This window comes from Phalangium opilio, unplaced genomic scaffold, assembly GCF_054372755.1.
Source record: "Phalangium opilio isolate 3A_F unplaced genomic scaffold, DU_Popi_V2 ptg000002l_1, whole genome shotgun sequence".
In the NCBI taxonomy this organism is placed as follows: domain Eukaryota; kingdom Metazoa; phylum Arthropoda; class Arachnida; order Opiliones; family Phalangiidae; genus Phalangium; species Phalangium opilio.
This window is the reverse complement of record NW_028324144.1, coordinates 9,529,589-9,548,149: the sequence shown is the minus strand read 5'-3', so window position 1 is coordinate 9,548,149 and position 18,561 is coordinate 9,529,589. Positions and strand designations below refer to the sequence as shown.

The window sequence follows — 18,561 nt, the reverse complement described above, 5'->3', positions numbered from 1 at the left end:
GATTTTTTCAGTATACTCGACCGTTTTCTTAGTGGGGAGGAAACTTTTGACCCTCTTTTACGAATGCCATAGGCAATTTTGACTAGCAGGGATGGATACTATATAGAGCCTTAGTGTCCAATACTTCCTAGGATAAGAAGTCATTAACTTCTGGTAGGGTAACTAATTTGAGGGTTTAGTAAGAGAAACGGTATAATATTATAAAAACGATTCCCATTCGACCAAAATATTATATTTGTTATTTATCTAGAAATATAAATTATGTTAATTATTTTTAAATGTAATTTGCCAGTCCAATGGCGGTTTCCGGTTCAATGGGAATGGTTAATACAATAATTAGTTTATTAATTTAAATTGGGATTTCGTATCACCTGCATTCACTGCAGTAACTTGGTAGAGCGTAAGACTTCGAATTCAGAGATAAAATATCGTATAATCTTAGTTAATCTAGTATAGATAACGTTATCGATTCATAGCACGTGACTAAGATGCGTTAGGATAAGTTAGTAAAGGACAAATAAATACGTCAAATTATGCGTCACAAAATAAATTTAGTATTATCATTTTATTCATATCTAACGTTGATAGTACCTTGTATGTTTGAGGGACTGTTTAAACTAATTTACTGCTTCATCGATTAGATTTCAAACGAAGCAGTCCAGTCGGTTTTCGGTCCTGCGAGTCGCATTTTAGCCGCGGCATCGCTCGATTCCGACTTTTAAAGCCAAATTTTTTCTATTGAACTCTTGTCGCTACTTTAGTGGTTTAACGAATGCCCTTAGCCACGCCGCGATAAGAAATGCATGGAGTGTGAACAGCAATTTCACGCAAAATGTGTTAAGTTGACAAATGCAATATCGTCGTCGTATTGGGTTACAAAAATATTTCCTAGTACGTTTGCGGACAAGATCTTGGTGCGGAAAATGTAGTAAAGATGAAATAATTTATCACATATGTATCCAAAAACATTCTCGGATAAGTATTCTGGTATGGTACTAGAATTGCATTTAATTGTGCAGTCATTAATTTTAAAATCAAAAGCTAGTATATATTTTTCATGTGGCCCCGGGAAGTATAAGTTAGACTTCGATTTCTTATTTTGTGTATATATTGACGTTCTGGTTTCTTTATATAAATAAAAAATCCCATGGTGTCGCTTTAGACGTTCCGTTTTCTTTTATCATTAATTTTAGCGCTAATAAGGATAGCGCATGAAGGGTCTAGTTACGTGTGCATTACGGGTAACAATTGTAGCACTGTTTAAGTTTTCTGTACGCCTGTTAAGTATGTTACTATGTGGCTACTATTGTAAGCCATCCTGTCAACCTTTTTAAGCAATTTCAGGGCTTTTTTTTAAATAAGCAAGAGATAATATTTACTAACTTCTGAATATATTTGAGCCAATGTAAATGTTTTCCTAGTATTCGTCACTATGCTGTGGAAAATAAATATTTCTTCATCCGAATTTCCACTTTCGATGTGACGATCGAGCAGGTTGTAACACATGTTGAGCTCTCCGCCGGAAAACCTACATATAAAAACACTAGATTAAAATTATATTAAAGGTAACCATCTCATGATCAATAGGCAGTAATGATGCCATTATATCAAACAGGTCTCGAAGTTCATTGCTTCCCATCTTTTGTTCCCTGTTACGAGTAAAACCACCTCGCTGTCTTTCACCTTCCACTTTCCCATTTACGTGTTTCCCATTTACAAATAAAATTGATTTTTAGAGATTCAGTATTAACAAGATATGCCCCAAGGCATATTAACGCTTTTCGCAGTGTGATATTGTCTTTAACAAAACCCGAAATAAGGGATATTCACACCGGCAACGTCAGTTCCATTCCCGCTACCAATAAGCAAAGGCGTGGAAAAGTATAGGAAAAATATCGATAGCTAAACAGCAATCGTAGTGGCGCAGACGTTGAGTATCTGCATCCCACACCGGCGTCGTCAGTTCGAGTCCCGCTACCTCCGAAAGACCGCATTTTCTCGTCGAAAATATGATCGAATTTAGTATAGATGTCGCTAGTGCCGTGGAGAATCAAATTCCGGCGAACTCTGCCGCGTAATTTAAATTTACGAAAATGTACGCGAACGCGAAACAGCCAGCCGTCCAGCCAGCTAGCCAGCCAGCCAGCCTGCTTCCAGGGGTCTCCGTATAAAGCTTTTGCTATGGGCAAAAAGCTTAAAAACGTTACAGGAACTGAATGTATATGATAATGTAACCAAATAAAGTTTATTTATTAGAATTACTTTATTTAAAAGTATATGTTAAAGTAGAAACTTATTAGAATTGAAGTACATATGATTGAACTATATCTCTAGAGGACTAGTACAGCGTGATCCGGGGAAATAAAATCAAATCAGAGCCCCACGATCAAAAGAGAGCTCGTCACCTAAAAATTCTACTCAAGAGGTTAAGAGAGTCTATTCACCCATATATATATTTTTCTCTTAGCCACGAGTGGCGTTATCCTCGTGGATTTTTGGGTAACAATCTCTTGGGATCGCTGACGTAAAGGAAAGGGGCGGGAGACAATTCATAAAAAACCTAGAGATGGATATTTAAAGCGGATGATTTGCTTATGGTTCAAGTAATATTGTAATCCTAGTACCATCTGAATATCAGATTCCATTCTCTCCCTAATTTTTGGCGAACATGTAAACCGTGTTGTGCAGAGAACTGAACTTATCCTAAGTTAAACAACGGTAAAACGACCTCGAGACATAATGGATAGGTAGGCCAAAAGGAGTAAGCAAGTTTTTCTGTCTTTATTATAACACAGGTCTTGTAAGTTTGTTGACTATTTTCGTTAATTCACATTTTTTACGCCTATCATTATTTGTGTTGACGATAATGTTCAACATCCTCTTAGCCGCCAGTATAAACACCAAATGACTGGATATTTTTCCTATCTTTCATTTAATAATTTATATGATTATAAATTATGAGCTAATTAGCCTAATCGACTAACGTCCTGAATTCTTTATGATAACGTTGAATGGATAATAATGACTAATTGTAATTAATATCACATAAAAATTTTGATAAAAAAAATCAGATTTTCGTGCCTTTAAGAGTAACCCGGCTTATCAGTAACGCCAGAAGTGGATCATATTACATCTCCCTAGAAGTACTGGATGATATAACATCGCTGTGTATCAGCATTGTCTCCCAGCACTGAAGGGAAAAGGGTATATGCGAAACGCAGCGGCGAATTTGTGAACTAAACCAGAGGAATGATTTTAGCGCGAAAATATTTTTTTAAAAAGCGGGGCAAGCAAACGGAAGTAAGTGGTAGCCAATGAGGAAAGGTTTGAGAGAGAAGAGCGCGGAAGGAAACAAGTTTGGGGGGGGGTGAATATAATAGTAGAAATCCACTTTATTTTTACGATTTTATAAAATAATTGGCGGTCTATAAGTATTTCGTGCAATTTTTAAACGCTTGTGTTGAAAAGAATATGAATTCAAATACAGCACTGAGTTTCCACCGATTCAAAGGTTTTTAGAGGGGATAGTTGGACCGATTTATTACTAATTAAAGGTTATGTGTGTCGACATAGAAATTTCTCTTCTTTTTTTCTATCTGACAAATTTTTTCAATGCTTTAACTTTTTCCGTTTGCGAAAGATGCTGGTCAATATTTTTCAGTTTTTGCAAAACGTTTTAGTCGCTTACTGTTAAATGCTTTTAATATCACATAAATTGTGTTCAGATGTGCCTTTCATTTGGGCATGCGACGATTGTAATTAGTTACATCAGGAGTTCATAATAGCCCGAAGTACGAAACTGGTTAAAAAGCCCGTAACAACAAAGTTTCGCCGTAAAGCTCAGCGGATTCATACACCGCTTAACTCCCATAGAAATAGTTACCCCATTTTTTAGCGCCCACGCGCATTAACTTACACACTTCCGGTATAGCACTATTTTTATTTTGTGATTTTGGGAGCGAAAATGTCTCACATCTGCTTCTGTCGGAACGGTGTAAATTTAGCCTTGGCTAAGAAGTTGGCTTTTAGTCGGGGTTTCTAGTTTTCTACAAAACATTTAAACGATCGTCAATGATGTTTTGTTGTGACATGTGTGAGTGAGAATTCCGTGGTTAAATTAAAACCGTTCGGACAAATTTATTCCCAGTATCTTTAATATAAGAATTGCAACGTGTTTCTCCGTCCACCATATCGCCATTTTTCTTTTCGACGGAGGTCCCAGCCATGGATGAAACAAAAATAGCCGACTTTAGCTTTGGCTATACTACCCGATTTTCGAAACGCGACCGTGGCGCCCCCTTTTTGTCGTACGGAAAAACTGGGGGATATTAACATTGGGGAAACTAGTCCCTTGCCCCCCCCGTGCATCTAATTATGTTCCGTACGAGAACTAGAGGCCGCTAGAAGCACTAGCTTCTGCAACGCTTCTGTCATGCCTCTACTGGACGTTTACGGAAACTACCGGAGTCGACTCTCCTGGTTTGCTCCATGTCCCAACCAAAGGAAGTTTTGGAACGAAAACCATGGAGCATAGATACCACTACGATATACTGTAAGGTTGTATGTCCATAAACAGGCTAATCCATTCTATGCGCAACGACAGAATCTTGTTGTTCGCGATTTTTACCATTAGCTCTATGGTCAGTTTCATACTTCCCCCCCGAAGGGGGGTTATTATGAACTCCTGGTTACATTGATCCTAGGCGTTTTTCCTAAATAGCAAAGAAACATAAGCCATTCTAAATCAAAATTATAACGCGATAACAAGCTTCACACTAATCACGACACTGACGGCGGTCTGACAGCCATTATAATCAACCGGAACTTCCGTAGGTTAACGTAACTTCAGATCCGGGTTAATGGGCAAACTAAACGTGTAAAACTGAGCTATAGATGGCGGGCTTGGATGTCTTGGAAGAAAACGCTGTTTACAAAAGCATAACCTACGTCTAGTACTTATAGGGAGCTGTAATATGATTCACTTATGATAACGCTGTGCCTCTAGCAGTCTTCAGCTTGAACAGAAATTACGTTGAGTGTGACGATATTAGCTTTCTATTTTTTCGGCCGTGTTCAACGTTAACGCTCTGCGCGAGCCAATCAGCAATAAGCTAGAGTCGTGACGTCATTTTCGACCACGCATGTAAGGAAGAGGCCGTCCGCGGTCCGCCATCTTTTTATTTATTTCGTTCCTGATCGAGTGAATAACTAGTACAAATCTCTGAGAATGCCGAAGTTAAAAGCTGAAAGGTTTATTGAAGAGGTTAGGAACGATACAAATATGTATGATATTAGAAACAAAGATTGCCACGAAGAAAGACAATAGATGGGCCGCAATTAGTGCAGTGTTCAGTTTATCTGTTAAGCCTTGGTTCCATAATTTGCATGAACTACGCTAAGTGAAAACGCTATAACGCTGGGCGATAACGTAAAAAAACAAATCTGACGTTTGACGTCCAGCTGCAAAGTAGTGTTTTTCGGTCAAGTGAAAACCATACTTAAGCGTATGGGAGAGATCAATCAGCGTATGGTGGAAATTAGGCGTCAAATAAGTGAGAAGCAATGAAAATTAAGAATTGTGTACGATTAATTATGCAGAAATATGTGGACGGTTAAATTTTACATCAATCATTGTTGAAAGTATTTTATTATATTTAATTGTACCATTTTGTGATGGGTGAATCTGCCGTATCGCAAACCTTGTTCCACTTCTTTGTCCAAATTAGATTTTCAGCCTGTTCACTCCAGTATCGTTCGCTGTTTTCTATGGAATCTTTACGAGTCGCGAACCATTCTTTTTGTTTTCTCTTTAAGAAAGAGTCAATAGTTTCATCATCACCTAAAATGAAAATTCAGTTAACAATTAGTGTTTCTAACCTGTCTACATAAGCGGCCAGCATACAAGAAAATACCAAAACAGTCTGTTCTGCTCAATTTCAAATGAGACAACCCAAATTTGTATATGCCAAATATTTATAATAACTATTAACAAGCCAATTTAAAAATATCTTTCGGTTAGAAAAAGTAAAGATGGTGAAGAAAATGGAATGAATTAAGTCCCAGATCAGGGATCCATGTAATTTTAGAAGCAGGAACTTAGAACGGTTAGCCGACTCATAGCCCAGTATAGAGCCCCTCCCTCCAACACGTAACTAAAATTTAAATTATCTTATTGGTTCACTTAACCTACGTTTTGATGAAGTTTCTGACGGGAACGGTAAAAAAAAATACGTAGTTCCATTTTACCTCTATCGCTATGACCCGCCTCTTCAATCATGCCCCTCCCCCCTGTCCCGGAGAAGGGGGTCGTGGACTTAGATCCGCGCCCAGATTACTCTGTTCTCCATTCCTGCTTCTAAAATTACATGGATTCCTGCCCAGATTAAAGTTTTTCAGTTTATAGACAACATCGTAAAAAAATATTTTAAATAATTCTTATCTTCGATATTTTTTTACCAAAATTACATTGGCCCAAAATATTTCATAATAAAATTTTGCATTATTTTCGAAACAGCGCGTGCAAGGACAGAGTATTCATTTTATTACCTCTCCGAGTGACGATGACGTCACGGAGAGGTATTACACTGGACGTTTCGGGGTGTGTGTGTGTGTGCGTGTGTGTGCCTGTCTGTCACCGCGTTCGCAGTTGGCAAAATAGAGCAAACGTATATGCAATATAAAAAAACCGTTTTTACAAACGGAAAAACCTGATATATACTACATCGTTGATTTTGGGTCGCCACTCATTGTTCTTGTCACGGCTTCTAAGGGACAGATATTATTTATTCTAACCGTTTCATATAACACCACCATTTATTAAAGCGGTAACATTGCGTCATGACAATTAATATCACATGTCATGACAGCACCAACTATTAAAGCGGTAATCTTAACACATTTTCTTTACTTTTTATTTCGGCTGACATTTTTTGAAGCTAAAAATAGATAATTTTTACCATAACAACGAAGTTATGGTAAAAATGTCAGCCGAAATAAAAAGTAAAGAAAGTGTGTTAAGATTACCGCTTTAATAGTTGGTGCTGTCATGACTTGTGATATTAATTGTCATGACGCAATGTTACCGCTTTAATAAATGGTGGTGTTATATGAAACGGTTAGAATAAATAATATCTGTCCCTTAGAAGCCGTGACAAGAACAATGAGTGGCGACCCAAAATCAACGATGTAGTATATATCAGGTTTTTTCCGTTTGAAAAAACGGTTTTTTTATAATATGTGTCCCTTCCTTGAAAGGCTTGGTCTTACTAATAATTGAAATATGAAATGATTAATTTCAAACGGAATGGATATTTATGTGTCCCTTCCATGAAAGGCTTGGTCTTACTGATAATGAAACGGAAAACGACAGAGATACGTGCATTGTAACTCAAAGAGAGTCCAAGTCTCAATAAACGAATCGGAGATACGTGCATTTTAACCTCAATGCCTTGGAGTTACGAGAATTTTGAACTCGAGTACGTCGTTAAAAGATCCCCCACCATGATAAGAGCTTGATAAAGCCCACCCTCGAGAAAAACCTACGCGACTTACGCGACCTATACGCTCGTGGCAGCACAAGGGTTGAAAACGAATTGTCGTTTATTCGCGTGAAGTCGTAGGGTTGCCATTTCTGCACCTCAAAAATACTTACGCTGAGGGTCCTGTTTGCAGCACAACGGTTAAAAATGAATTGTCGTTTATTCGCTTGAAGCCATAGGCCTGCCATTTCTGGCGTCAAAATTATCTACTCTCCCGTTCCAAAAATTTGCCCGTAGAAAGGCAGGAAACTCGAACGACTCGTATATATCCAGACTGGCTTAATATCCGGACCGCGTTCGCAGTTCTACTCCATTATCATTGTTAGGGCTAAAGGAACATTATCACATCCCCTACTTTTAAAATTCAGTTTCATGGTTCACATTTCTGAAATAGATGTCGCTAGTATCTATGTGGCCCACTCTGAAGCCGGGTGTACACTAACAAATATTTTCGTGTTTTAGGAGCGTTTTTCACGAAAGAGACAAAAACTCTTCAGTGTGCACCAGCATTGATATTAACTGCCACTCTTCTAAAGAATTGAGAATGGACTCGTCTGGGGGAATTCAAACCATAATTTCTACCATTCCAACTGGTACTTCCCGCGCGGACCAAACTTTTGAACTTCACGCAAACTGCTAACCATTCCTAATTACCTTCGCGCACGTCTAAATTATGCCTCTCTTTGTGTCGAGTGTTGAGGTTAAACTTCTCAAGGTTGCTTAACATCTCTATAGACCCTTAAAGAAAATAAACAAGCTGGGCACCTTATATTGCCGAGTCGGGATTTTATCGAATAGAGTACCAACGCCATCTTGTGGCGAAAGGTTTCGTTGAATAAATTATAAAAACTTTACTAAGCCTTTGCCAAAATCTAAAACTGTGTAATTTCAATGACAAGCTTTGGAAATCTCCTTACCCTTCTACGATTTGAGACTCCATTGCGAAAAACAACAAGGTAATTACGTTGTGAGCTTGTGGTAAAGCGAAATCTGCTCTAAAACAGTTCCTAAATCACTTTCACCTGAAACTTCAGTTCCCAAGTTCCGCCATTTAATTTTTAAAGTACACTTCCTTGCCACTACTGCGCAAAATCGGCCCATAGCCGTCTAAACCAATCAGATTAATATACTGATTACCCAGAATGCTCTGTCAATCCTCAAAAGACGGTTGGGAAATTTGAACGATTTTCTTTAAGGGTCTATTGCTTGTTCGTGGAAAATTAAAAGCATCACCTGGGAGGAGACGAGTGTTTAGAATTTGTCAAGCTGGTGGGTGGTCTGAAGAAAGTGTGCGTATTCACCCCATTTTCCTTCATAGTGGCATACCCCTTTTCCAAGAGCAAAGAGGAAGAGGTTTTTATTTGTTCTGTAGTTTCAAGAAAAATTCTTTTACTAGACTTTGCCACAAGGTGAATAATCTTGTGACCTCGGGTATAGAGCCTCTACTGATGGACTCCAGGAACCCCTGTTGCGAATTCTATCCCAACCTCCACTGAATTACGAAAAGGAAAAAAAATCCTTTATTCCTTCAATCCGAAAACTAAAAATCCTACTGCGAAACTCTTTCTGGAGGGAATAAATTTCTAGAGGGCTGTGGGACACGAAAATGTTTCTCAATTCTGCCACTACTCAGAAAGTGCGCCACAGTACAGAAAGTAAATTATAGGAATTTCGACGGCCGAAATAGGGTGATAACATGGAGCAAACCAGGAGAGTCGACTCCGGTAGTTTCCGTAAACGTCCGGTAGAGGCATGACAGAAGCGTTGCAGAAGCTAGTGCTTCTAGCGGCCTCTAGTTCTCCAACGGAACATAATTAGATGCACGGGGGGCAAGGGACTAGTTTCCCCAATGTTAATATCCCCAGGTTTTTCCGTACGAAAAAAAGGGGGCGCCACGGTCGCGTTTCGAAAATCGGGTAATATAGCCAAAGCTAGAGTCGGCTATCCTTGTTTCATCCATGGTGATAACGTTCCGTCAAGATGTACACGGCGATCGGCTAGGGTTTCGAGAAACGTTTAACCTCCCAACTAGGAGGATATAGGAGTGAGGGAGCCTTCGACTGCCCGTTTTCCGAGGGGCCGTCGCTCCTTAAAATCTCGTACACCTGGTTTTTTAAATCATTCAAATCACATAAATCACTTCCCAAATCTAGAAAATCACTAAAATCGCTAGGAAATCAATGAAATCCTTCAAATCGCTGCACAAATCAGTGAAATCGCTAGTAAATCATTCAAATCAGTGAAATCAATCGTAAATCAGTCAAATCACTATACAAAGCAGTCAAATTAAGAAATCATCATATCAATCAAATCATTAGAATCACTATGAAATCAACACCAAATCATTCGAATCACTACCAAATCATTCAAATCGCATCAAATCATTGAAATCCTCGACAAATCATTCAAATCACTACCAAATCATTCAAATCGCATCAAATCATTGAAATCCTCGACAAATCATTCAAATCGCACCAAATCATTGAAATCCTCGACAAATCATTCAAATCGCACCAAATCATTCAAATCCTCGTTAAGTCACCAGTCATTCAAATCTTACAAATCGTTCAAATCATTTCCAAATCCTTCAAATCACATAAATCGAATCGAAATCATCTTAAAATCGTGAAAATCACTCCCAAATCATTGAAATCGGCTCCAATAAGCAAATCAGTCAAATCATTCTTAAATCTTTGAAATCATCAAAATCGAGAAAGATTTCAAATCTTGTACGCTCTCATGAGTAATGACGGCCCCCTCGCCGTTTTCCCATTGAAACCCGGTTACAGATTATCGCCCGTCGTTTCTCCCCGTTTTCACTCCTTCTGGGAGATTCTTAGCCGCGCACCTAGTTCCACGCATATCGTCATCGGGTGTCGTCTCACTCGTCTGTTCGTTCGTTCTAATTTTTGGTAAAGGCTTAATGCGTCGCGCTGCCTTTTTTAGTGCTTTAATGGAACATTTATCTTTTTTCATTTTTATTAATTGTAAATTATGGTTCTTAGATAAAGGTAAGGGTTTTTACTCTTTCCCTACATCAAAAACTCCACTAGATAAGTGTTTAAGGTGGATTAAAGCCTTGAGAGAGTCGAGTTAACGCCCGATAAAATTAAAAATATCTATACATGTGTAGTGAACATGTAATATAGGCGGCATAGCTTCAAAGGCCTAAGCTAGCATGAAAAACCCGCTAATTTTTTTTATTGGATTTGCGTGGTCACGTGATACGCGTAACCAAGGTAACTAGGTGCGCGTGCATGAATCTCCCATGGAGAGGCTGAAACCTGAGCTCTAAGAAAGGGCAGTCGAAGACTCCCTCACCCCTATATCCTCCTAGCTCCCAATGGCTGGGCTTCCACCAAGGGTTCACGCAATTGGGAGTTTTCTATTCCAGTTTCCACTCGAACGGCAACAGTCATCTAATTTGAAAAAAAATGAAAACCTTCCAACCAGAATGTCCTTTCCATTATAAACGACAGAAGAAATTATTCCCGTAGAAAATTAGATTACTGGTAATCCAATTCATCATATGCAACTTTTCTAATATTGGTTTTTTAAAATTAAATAAAGTTGACCAGAATCCCTGGGGCGTCGAAAAAAAAGTAATCAGCGGATTTAAATTGCTTTTTTTATATCGCGTCAAGCTTGAAGACTTCTAAATATTCACCATTTTTACCAATCCGAGTGACGTCACGGAGAGGTATTACACTGGACGTGCCTGTGTGTGACTGTCACCGTGTTCGCAGTTGGCAAATCGGAGCAAACGAGTTCGCAGAAAGCAATTTTTGGCTTCCATTTCCATCGTTAGGATTAATAAGCACTTAGCGAAGGGTTACGAGAAACGTCTAGCCTACCAATGGCAGGGTTTTTCACCAAAGGTTCACGCAATTGCGGGTTTTCTTACCATTAATTGTGAATCAATCGCCTTATATCCTTAATTTCCAAAAAAATGTTAGAGGCATACGCTTGAATTCAAACGTCAACAATATGTATGTTATGATGATTTTAGGAATAAAGTTTCTTAAAACGATATAACTAGAATTAAGGTAAATTGATGACGATTAAAATAATTAATATCAATTATATTTATTTATTTATTCAAGAAAAACCTATTAATTGCGTCTCGACTCGGAGAGGTTTATTTTTATTTCCCAACTTTTATTACTTTTTACCTCTCCGATTGACGTATGTCACGGCAATTTCCGGACCCCATTTACAGTTCCCAGAAATTAGCATTCCCCTTTCACTGGCTACTACTCCATTGTCTGTCTAACACCACCATCCTCTGGTCTTTGTCCATCCCACATGGACACCAGTCTGTGCTTACTGGCTTCTAAACACCACCATCATCTGATCTTTTTCCATCCGACATGGACACCAGTCTGTACTTACTGACTTCTACTCTATCATAATTATCGTTAAGGTTAAGATATACGCGTCGATCGGCTAGCGTTGTAGTCGAGGATGGGTAGGGAATTTGCTACGTTCAACGTTCATCTTACATAAATCCCTTTTTGGTTGAGGTGAAACGAGAGGACAGTGTTTTCACGGCAATTCAGTTGCGAATGTAGCTTTGTACATAGAAGGTATAAAAAAGATGTAAAGAGGGGAAATTGAAGCTAGAAGTTCTCGCTTTTCTTATTTATTTGTTTGTTATATTTTCCTCCTAATATCCGGTTTACAGCATTTCGATTAATAACAGGGCTTAATAACCGGAAGCTTAGAGCCTCTAGAGGTAATCTTTCAGAGCTAGAACACTCCATCCGAGCCTTCTACTCCCCCTCTTTCTGCCCTCTGTGAGGATATGCAGTTGAGGCGTAGACAATTGGGCTTTTACAAACACATAAAGGTAATATCTCTACAAAATCTATACTTTTCATTTCCGGTTTTTTCCGCATGTGTACGAGACATATCCTTATTGGATGTAAAATGTCGTCTGGTTTAATGTATATTGGCTTAGCTTTGAATAATGCTTTAATAATTCATAAATTTTAGCTTCTGCAATTGCTCATCAAAAAAAAGAGAGAAACAATTCCATATCTAGGTAAATAAGTTTGTAAGTTGACTCAGAGAGGTAATATTTTGGTTTTCCCAACTTGTTGAATTAGCATTGTTAACATGAAAAGTGTTATAATAAATATACGAGCCTTGCTTATGGGTTAGTTTCAAGGTTTTCCATATCGAACTATAAAAAAACGTTTTTCATTTCAACAGAACTAAATGTAACCGAAGGATGAAACTTTATGTATCATCATGATTGCCCTCTCAAACGCGCTGTAGGGTGTTGTCTGAACTCATACGGCCATGGTTCAATTGCTTACGACTTTTTGTGTCCTCGATTCGAAAAGATTTATAAATCAATCATTAAAATTGTTGCAATTGAAGTAATTTTCTTATCACGTCGACTTACCAGCTGTTTTACGAGGAACATAATTTAGAGCAATAATAAATCACGAAACACGTAAGTGGACACCGATAAATGGGCTTACTAACTATTGGGCTTACTTTCCCCTAGTAAAACAGTAGTAGTTGAAATTAAACGCTACTATTCCTTTAAATATCCCCAATGAGCAATGTTTTCTTGCAAGGATTTCAATAGACTGGAAGCGTTAAAAATAAACGATTATGGTATACGGACTAAATACCCCAAGACAAAAGACCCCCGGTCATAATCCCCCATTTTTAAAAACGTACAAAATCCCCCGGTCATTTTCCCCCATCCTAGTTAAGAGTACAAAATCCCCCCATTCTCAAGACAAAATCCCCCCACTCTATAGTCAAAATCCCCCCAGGCTCTAGACAAAATTCCCCGGTCATAATCCCCCGACAATAAAAAATACAATATCAATATTATTTAAAACACTGTAAGCCTCAGCGATCTGGTGGCGTAGTGGATAAGGCGTTGAACAGCGGAGAGAAGAATGGTGGGTTCGATTCCCCGAAGGTACGTGAGTATTATCAAAATATAATTTGAATTATTTCTAATTATTTCGTTCAGTTTCATTCATTTCTAGGGTAGAAATAGGTTTACGTATTAATAATTAGTTATTAGCGTGAATAATGGAGAAAAATTGCAAATACGAAACAATTTTTACTTTCGAATTGTTAATTGGTTGTGTCACTGACATTTAATATTGACATTCAGTTTGACAATCTTTTGATTTTACTCGGGTGCAGTTGGTTTGGTTGGGTTCGGTTAGGTTGGGTTGGGTTAGGTAAGGTTGGGCTAGGTTAGGTTGGGTTGGGTTAGGTAAGGTTGGGCTAGGTTGGGTTGGGTTAGGTTAGGTAAGGTTAGGTTAGGTAAGGTTAGGTTGGGTTGGGTTGGGTTGTATTAAGGTTAGGTTAGGTTGGGTTGGGTTGGGTTGGGTTCGGTTAGGTTAGGTTAGGTTAGGTTGGGTAAGGTTGGGTTGGGTTGGGTAAGGCTGGGTTGGGTTGGGTTAGGTTAGGTAAGGTTAGGTTAGGTTGGGTTGGGTTGGGTTAGGGTAGGTTAGTAATATTTTGGAAACATTGTAACAATGGTACGCCTTTTAGAAAATATAATTTTTTTCATTTATTTTCATCCGAAGTAACATTACTTTTAAAAATATTGAGATTTCCCTCCCTTTAGAGACTGGCTGATGTTTTTTATTTTGTCGCCATCTATGATGAAGAAAAAATATTACGGAGACATAAAAGACATAACAAGATGGCCCAAGGGCTGGGCCTTAATAGTAATTTTACACGGCTCACGTGACCCCCCGTATAGTTGATTTCCAATAAATCGTACAACTAAAAACATTTCTGAAACACAATCGTGTATCCCTTTAATTTCTAATAACGTCACATTTCAAATAATATTAATGAAACTAAATTGTGCACCCCACTAAAGTATAATTTTTAAAAACCATACGAATCAAATAATGTATTTAAACAAAATCCTGGATCCCCTAAACCAGAAATCACTATGACCGTAAAGCGTCCCCTCTATTTTACGAAACCTAACCTAACCATCCAGCATAATCTCTGATGTATCACGCGCACAAAGTGCAGTAGTGCACGAAAATTATCATCTTGTTTCCCTTCACTCAAAAAAGCCCGCGAGATTTAAACTACCTTTCTTTCCTCTCTCTCCGAGCGGGATGCCCCCTCTCCCTCTTCCCCCTCTCACTAATATACCAGGCAGGCAGTTCTCTCTCTACGCGGAGCTTCGTATCGCCACCGCGTACGCTAGCGATCTCTCTCTCTCATCGTAAGCGTACGTTTCGCGGACGCGACCGGTTTCCCTCTCTTATCGTAAGCGTTCGTTTCGCGGACGCGTCCGGCACAGGGACAGGGACAGGGGTTTTGGTGCCGTTTCTTAAATTTTAACGGAATAAAATTCCGTGTAAAATTAAAAACGGAAGATTAGCTCCGCCTTCGTCGTCGTCTCGCCTTCGCTCTCTTTAAACTACTCCAGAGCAATGAGATAGAATATATGAAACCTAGAGTCACAACGTGAGATCTCGAGATCGACGTTTCGCAATACACCTTTTATCGAGCATGAATCTTTATCAAATACGGGTGGCGCCACCCTAAGAACTTTTTTTATTAACGTCTGCTGCTATAATCTATGTAACAAGCTGTCAAGATAGTTTTTAAACGTGTTAAATAAAATACGCATACGCGAGTATTTGAATTGTAACTCTATCTATCTCATAGAGATCTATCTCATTGCTCCAGAGCCGCATTGTAGCCGTAACAGGCTGAGAAATAAGGATTTTTTTTGCTGAGCGCGTGATCGAGTTGGCTTCGTTTGATTTTTGCACATAACGACTTCTAAAGCCTTCCGTTAACGGTAATCAAACTTAATTTTCAGTGATTTAAACTATTTTTCGTGTTATCGCCGTCTTTTGGTTTTACCTACTGGCAGCGTTTTGCCATAGGTCTTGGAAAAGCTCCTATTGTTTGTTCCTCGGGACTCATGACGGGGCTTTTCTATAACTGTGTTTGAGACCTTACTAAAAATACCTCCACTCTCATGTTTTCGCTGTTATTCTTTGAATTTCGGTAATTAAACGTGCGGACTCGACATTTTTTGTTGCTCACTGCATTCCGCTAACGGTGTTTAATTTTTTAATTCGGTTTCATCGTTATTTTTAATTCGGTTTCATCGTTATTTTTAATTCGGTTTCATCGTTATTTGGCTCATTTTCGCCGAAAGTGACGCTGTAACGCCGACAGGGATATTGCCTAGTCCTTGTCTCAGACCGTCCTAAAAAGTTTAAAATTCATTATGCCGTCTGCTAAACACTATGATCTCATTTAAATTGTGCGGAAACGTGTTTTAAACTAATATGGGTCATTCCAAGGACACGTGTCTTTTGTGTGACCTCTTTATGTTCGGCTCCCTGTCATTGTAGCCGTAACAGGCTGAGAAATAAGGATTTTTTGGGGTTTGTTGTATCTCGGCTTTTGTTGAGGAGATATTCTTTATACGATTTCAATATTAAATAGCAATGTTACTGTATATAAGTAAGGCATTAATTATACAGTGCCTAAATATAGTTTTTGTAATAATTATCCTTTGCTATTATATCAATATGGAGTTCATTATACATTGCTAAAATACATTAGAAAGCGCGACAAAATTGTAAGGGTTTACTTGTAACCTCTTGTTTCCCTATAAATCTTCATATAAATTGAAATCGTTCTCTAGGGTATTTTGTCGTAAACACAGTTTGGGGGGAATTTGTCCTGGGGCTGGGGTATTTTGTCTTCGGCATTCATTCGGGGGGAAATTGTCCGGGGGATTTTGTCTCCTACCTGAGGGGATTATGTCCTTTCTTCTCTAATTTGGGATTATGTTCGGGGGATTATGTCCAGGGGGGATTATGTCCTACATTCAACGATGTCGCATGTGTTCGTTATATAAAAATGCTTTGACACGGACCGTTTCGAAAAGAATGGAAAATTTATGATAAAATATTTTGGAAAATTAGGCTCAGTACTTTTTTAATATCATGTCTTTAAACTGAAAATTTTGATATCTACATGGTGCTTGGGTCATTCCATTTTGTTCTCTTATCTTTCACCTTTTCTAGTCTTTGTTGACTAAGACATTAATGTTAATATTTGTTCCTTCGGTCTTCATTTTTATTAAGTGGGTTAAGAAAATATTGCGTTTTTAAAATCTGCACTTGGCGTTACCAGATAAAAAGAGAGCTTTAACTTTAGCTTTGCACTTAACGTTAACAGATAAAAAAGAGAGCGTTAACTTTAGAAATTTATTTAAAACGTTGAACTTTGAAACTAAGTATTATAATTATAATTAACGTAACATAAAATTTTCCAGACGTTCATTAATGTGCACTCCCCTTAAAAATCTTCAAATAGGACCAAAATGTTAATGTTTCACAATTTTTAAAAATATTGACTTAGGTCCGTCTGATGTTAAGCTGAATATTTTCTTAACCCAATACAGAGCCAGGATACCCTTAGAACTTCACAAAGAAGATTTCAGATTTTCAATTTCAAATAATATTTGGTAATATCAGAAGTAAGATAATAGTACAGGAAAAATAGGTTTTAACCCGCAACAAATTGAAACAAAGCTGAAAATTTCAGATCTTATAGATTTTTGGGCGCTCTTTAACGTGGTGTGGTCTCCCACACTCTCCCATTGGAGGAATTTCCGCCATATTGGAAAATGGCGGACAAAATCGAGAAAACGTTTAATAACTCCGGTTCTACTTAACCGATTAACACGTAATTAGGCTTCAATTGTAGATCGCCTTCAAACACATAATTCATCTCTTAAAATATTTTGTCCTACAACTAACCGGAAGTTAACAATCTGACCCTGAAGATTAGCCTCATATAAAAATGGGAATTTAAAGCATTTATGGTTTCTATTTTCAGAATACGTTTCCAAAATTAAACATATAGTTCCTATTACTGACAAATTTTGTTTATTTTCTGACAAGAGCTATAATGTATAGTACGGGAGAGGGTAAAACAGCCTTTTTACCATCATAAAACGTAATGTTTTAATATATACCATTGTTCGCCCACACTTGTCAATACGGCTAAAGTTGAGTTAAAGCGTCTGAAACAAAGTTGACATAACCAAGTGTATACTTTAAATGAAGATTATGGAATTGAGCTTTTGAATTAGCTTCTCTTCCACCAACAAGTGCGGCAGCAAAGCAACATTCAAATAGAGTTTATCACCAAGTTCAAACGTGGCTTGGAAGCAGCCTAAATGCTAGAGAATGGGGTTGGAGACAGGTAGGATCTGAACTCAAACCAATCGTTACCACTCTACAACCTGCTCCAGCTGAGCGTCTGCAGATGATCCCTCGTAAATGCAAGGAAGTCTGTGATTTGAAATGTGAATGCGGTAAAACTGGTCCTCTACTTGAGGCTGAACCTCAAGTAGAGGACTATGATTAAACTTAAGCTTAACCAATATTGATAAATATACTAATATACAAGTTGGTAAACCAAAATAAACCTCTCAAATACGAGACGCAATTAAGAGGTTATTCTTAAATAATTAAGAAAATATAATTGATATTAATTACTTTAGTCGTCAGTAGTTTAACGTTATTCTACTGAAGTCGTTTTAAGAAACTTAATTCCTAAACTAATTTTAAACATAGCTATTGTTGACGTTTGAATTCTAGCGCATGCCTCTTTAAAAATTTTTTGGAAATTTAGGGTATATAAGGCGATTGATTCACAATAAATGATAAGAACTCCGCAATTGCATGAAACTTTGGTTGAAGCCCTGCAATTGGGAGGCTAGACGTTTCTCGTAACCCTAGCCGATCGCCACGCACTTCATGATCCTAACGTTGGGAGTAGATGCAAAACGTTTGCTCCGATTTGCCAACTGCGGACGCGGTGACCGACACACAGACAGACAGAAACCCCCCCCCCACACACGTCCAGTATAATACCTCTCCGTGACGTCATCGTCACTTAAAGAGGTAAAAATATAGTGGGAATAATATATTTTACTTTTAAAACCCTCTTTGCATTTATTTCGCTTGAAACCGTTTCG

The 18,561-nt window shown here is 38.2% G+C and overlaps 1 protein-coding gene across 5 annotated transcripts in view; it reads right to left on the bottom strand.

The window, feature by feature from the left end:
• The window catches only part of LOC149718716 (acyl-CoA synthetase short-chain family member 3, mitochondrial-like), a 45,746-nt gene that overhangs the window by 16,485 nt on the left and 10,700 nt on the right, over window positions 1-18,561 (bottom strand). For all 5 annotated transcript variants that reach the window (XM_089851327.1, XM_089851369.1, XM_089851326.1 and 2 more), the window contains 2 exons: window positions 5,665-5,839; window positions 1,384-1,528 (listed from right to left, as the gene is read on the bottom strand). In XM_089851327.1, coding sequence (XP_089707453.1) covers window positions 1,384-1,528; window positions 5,665-5,839 — 320 coding nt within the window. The remainder of the gene's footprint in view (window positions 1-1,383; window positions 1,529-5,664; window positions 5,840-18,561) is intronic.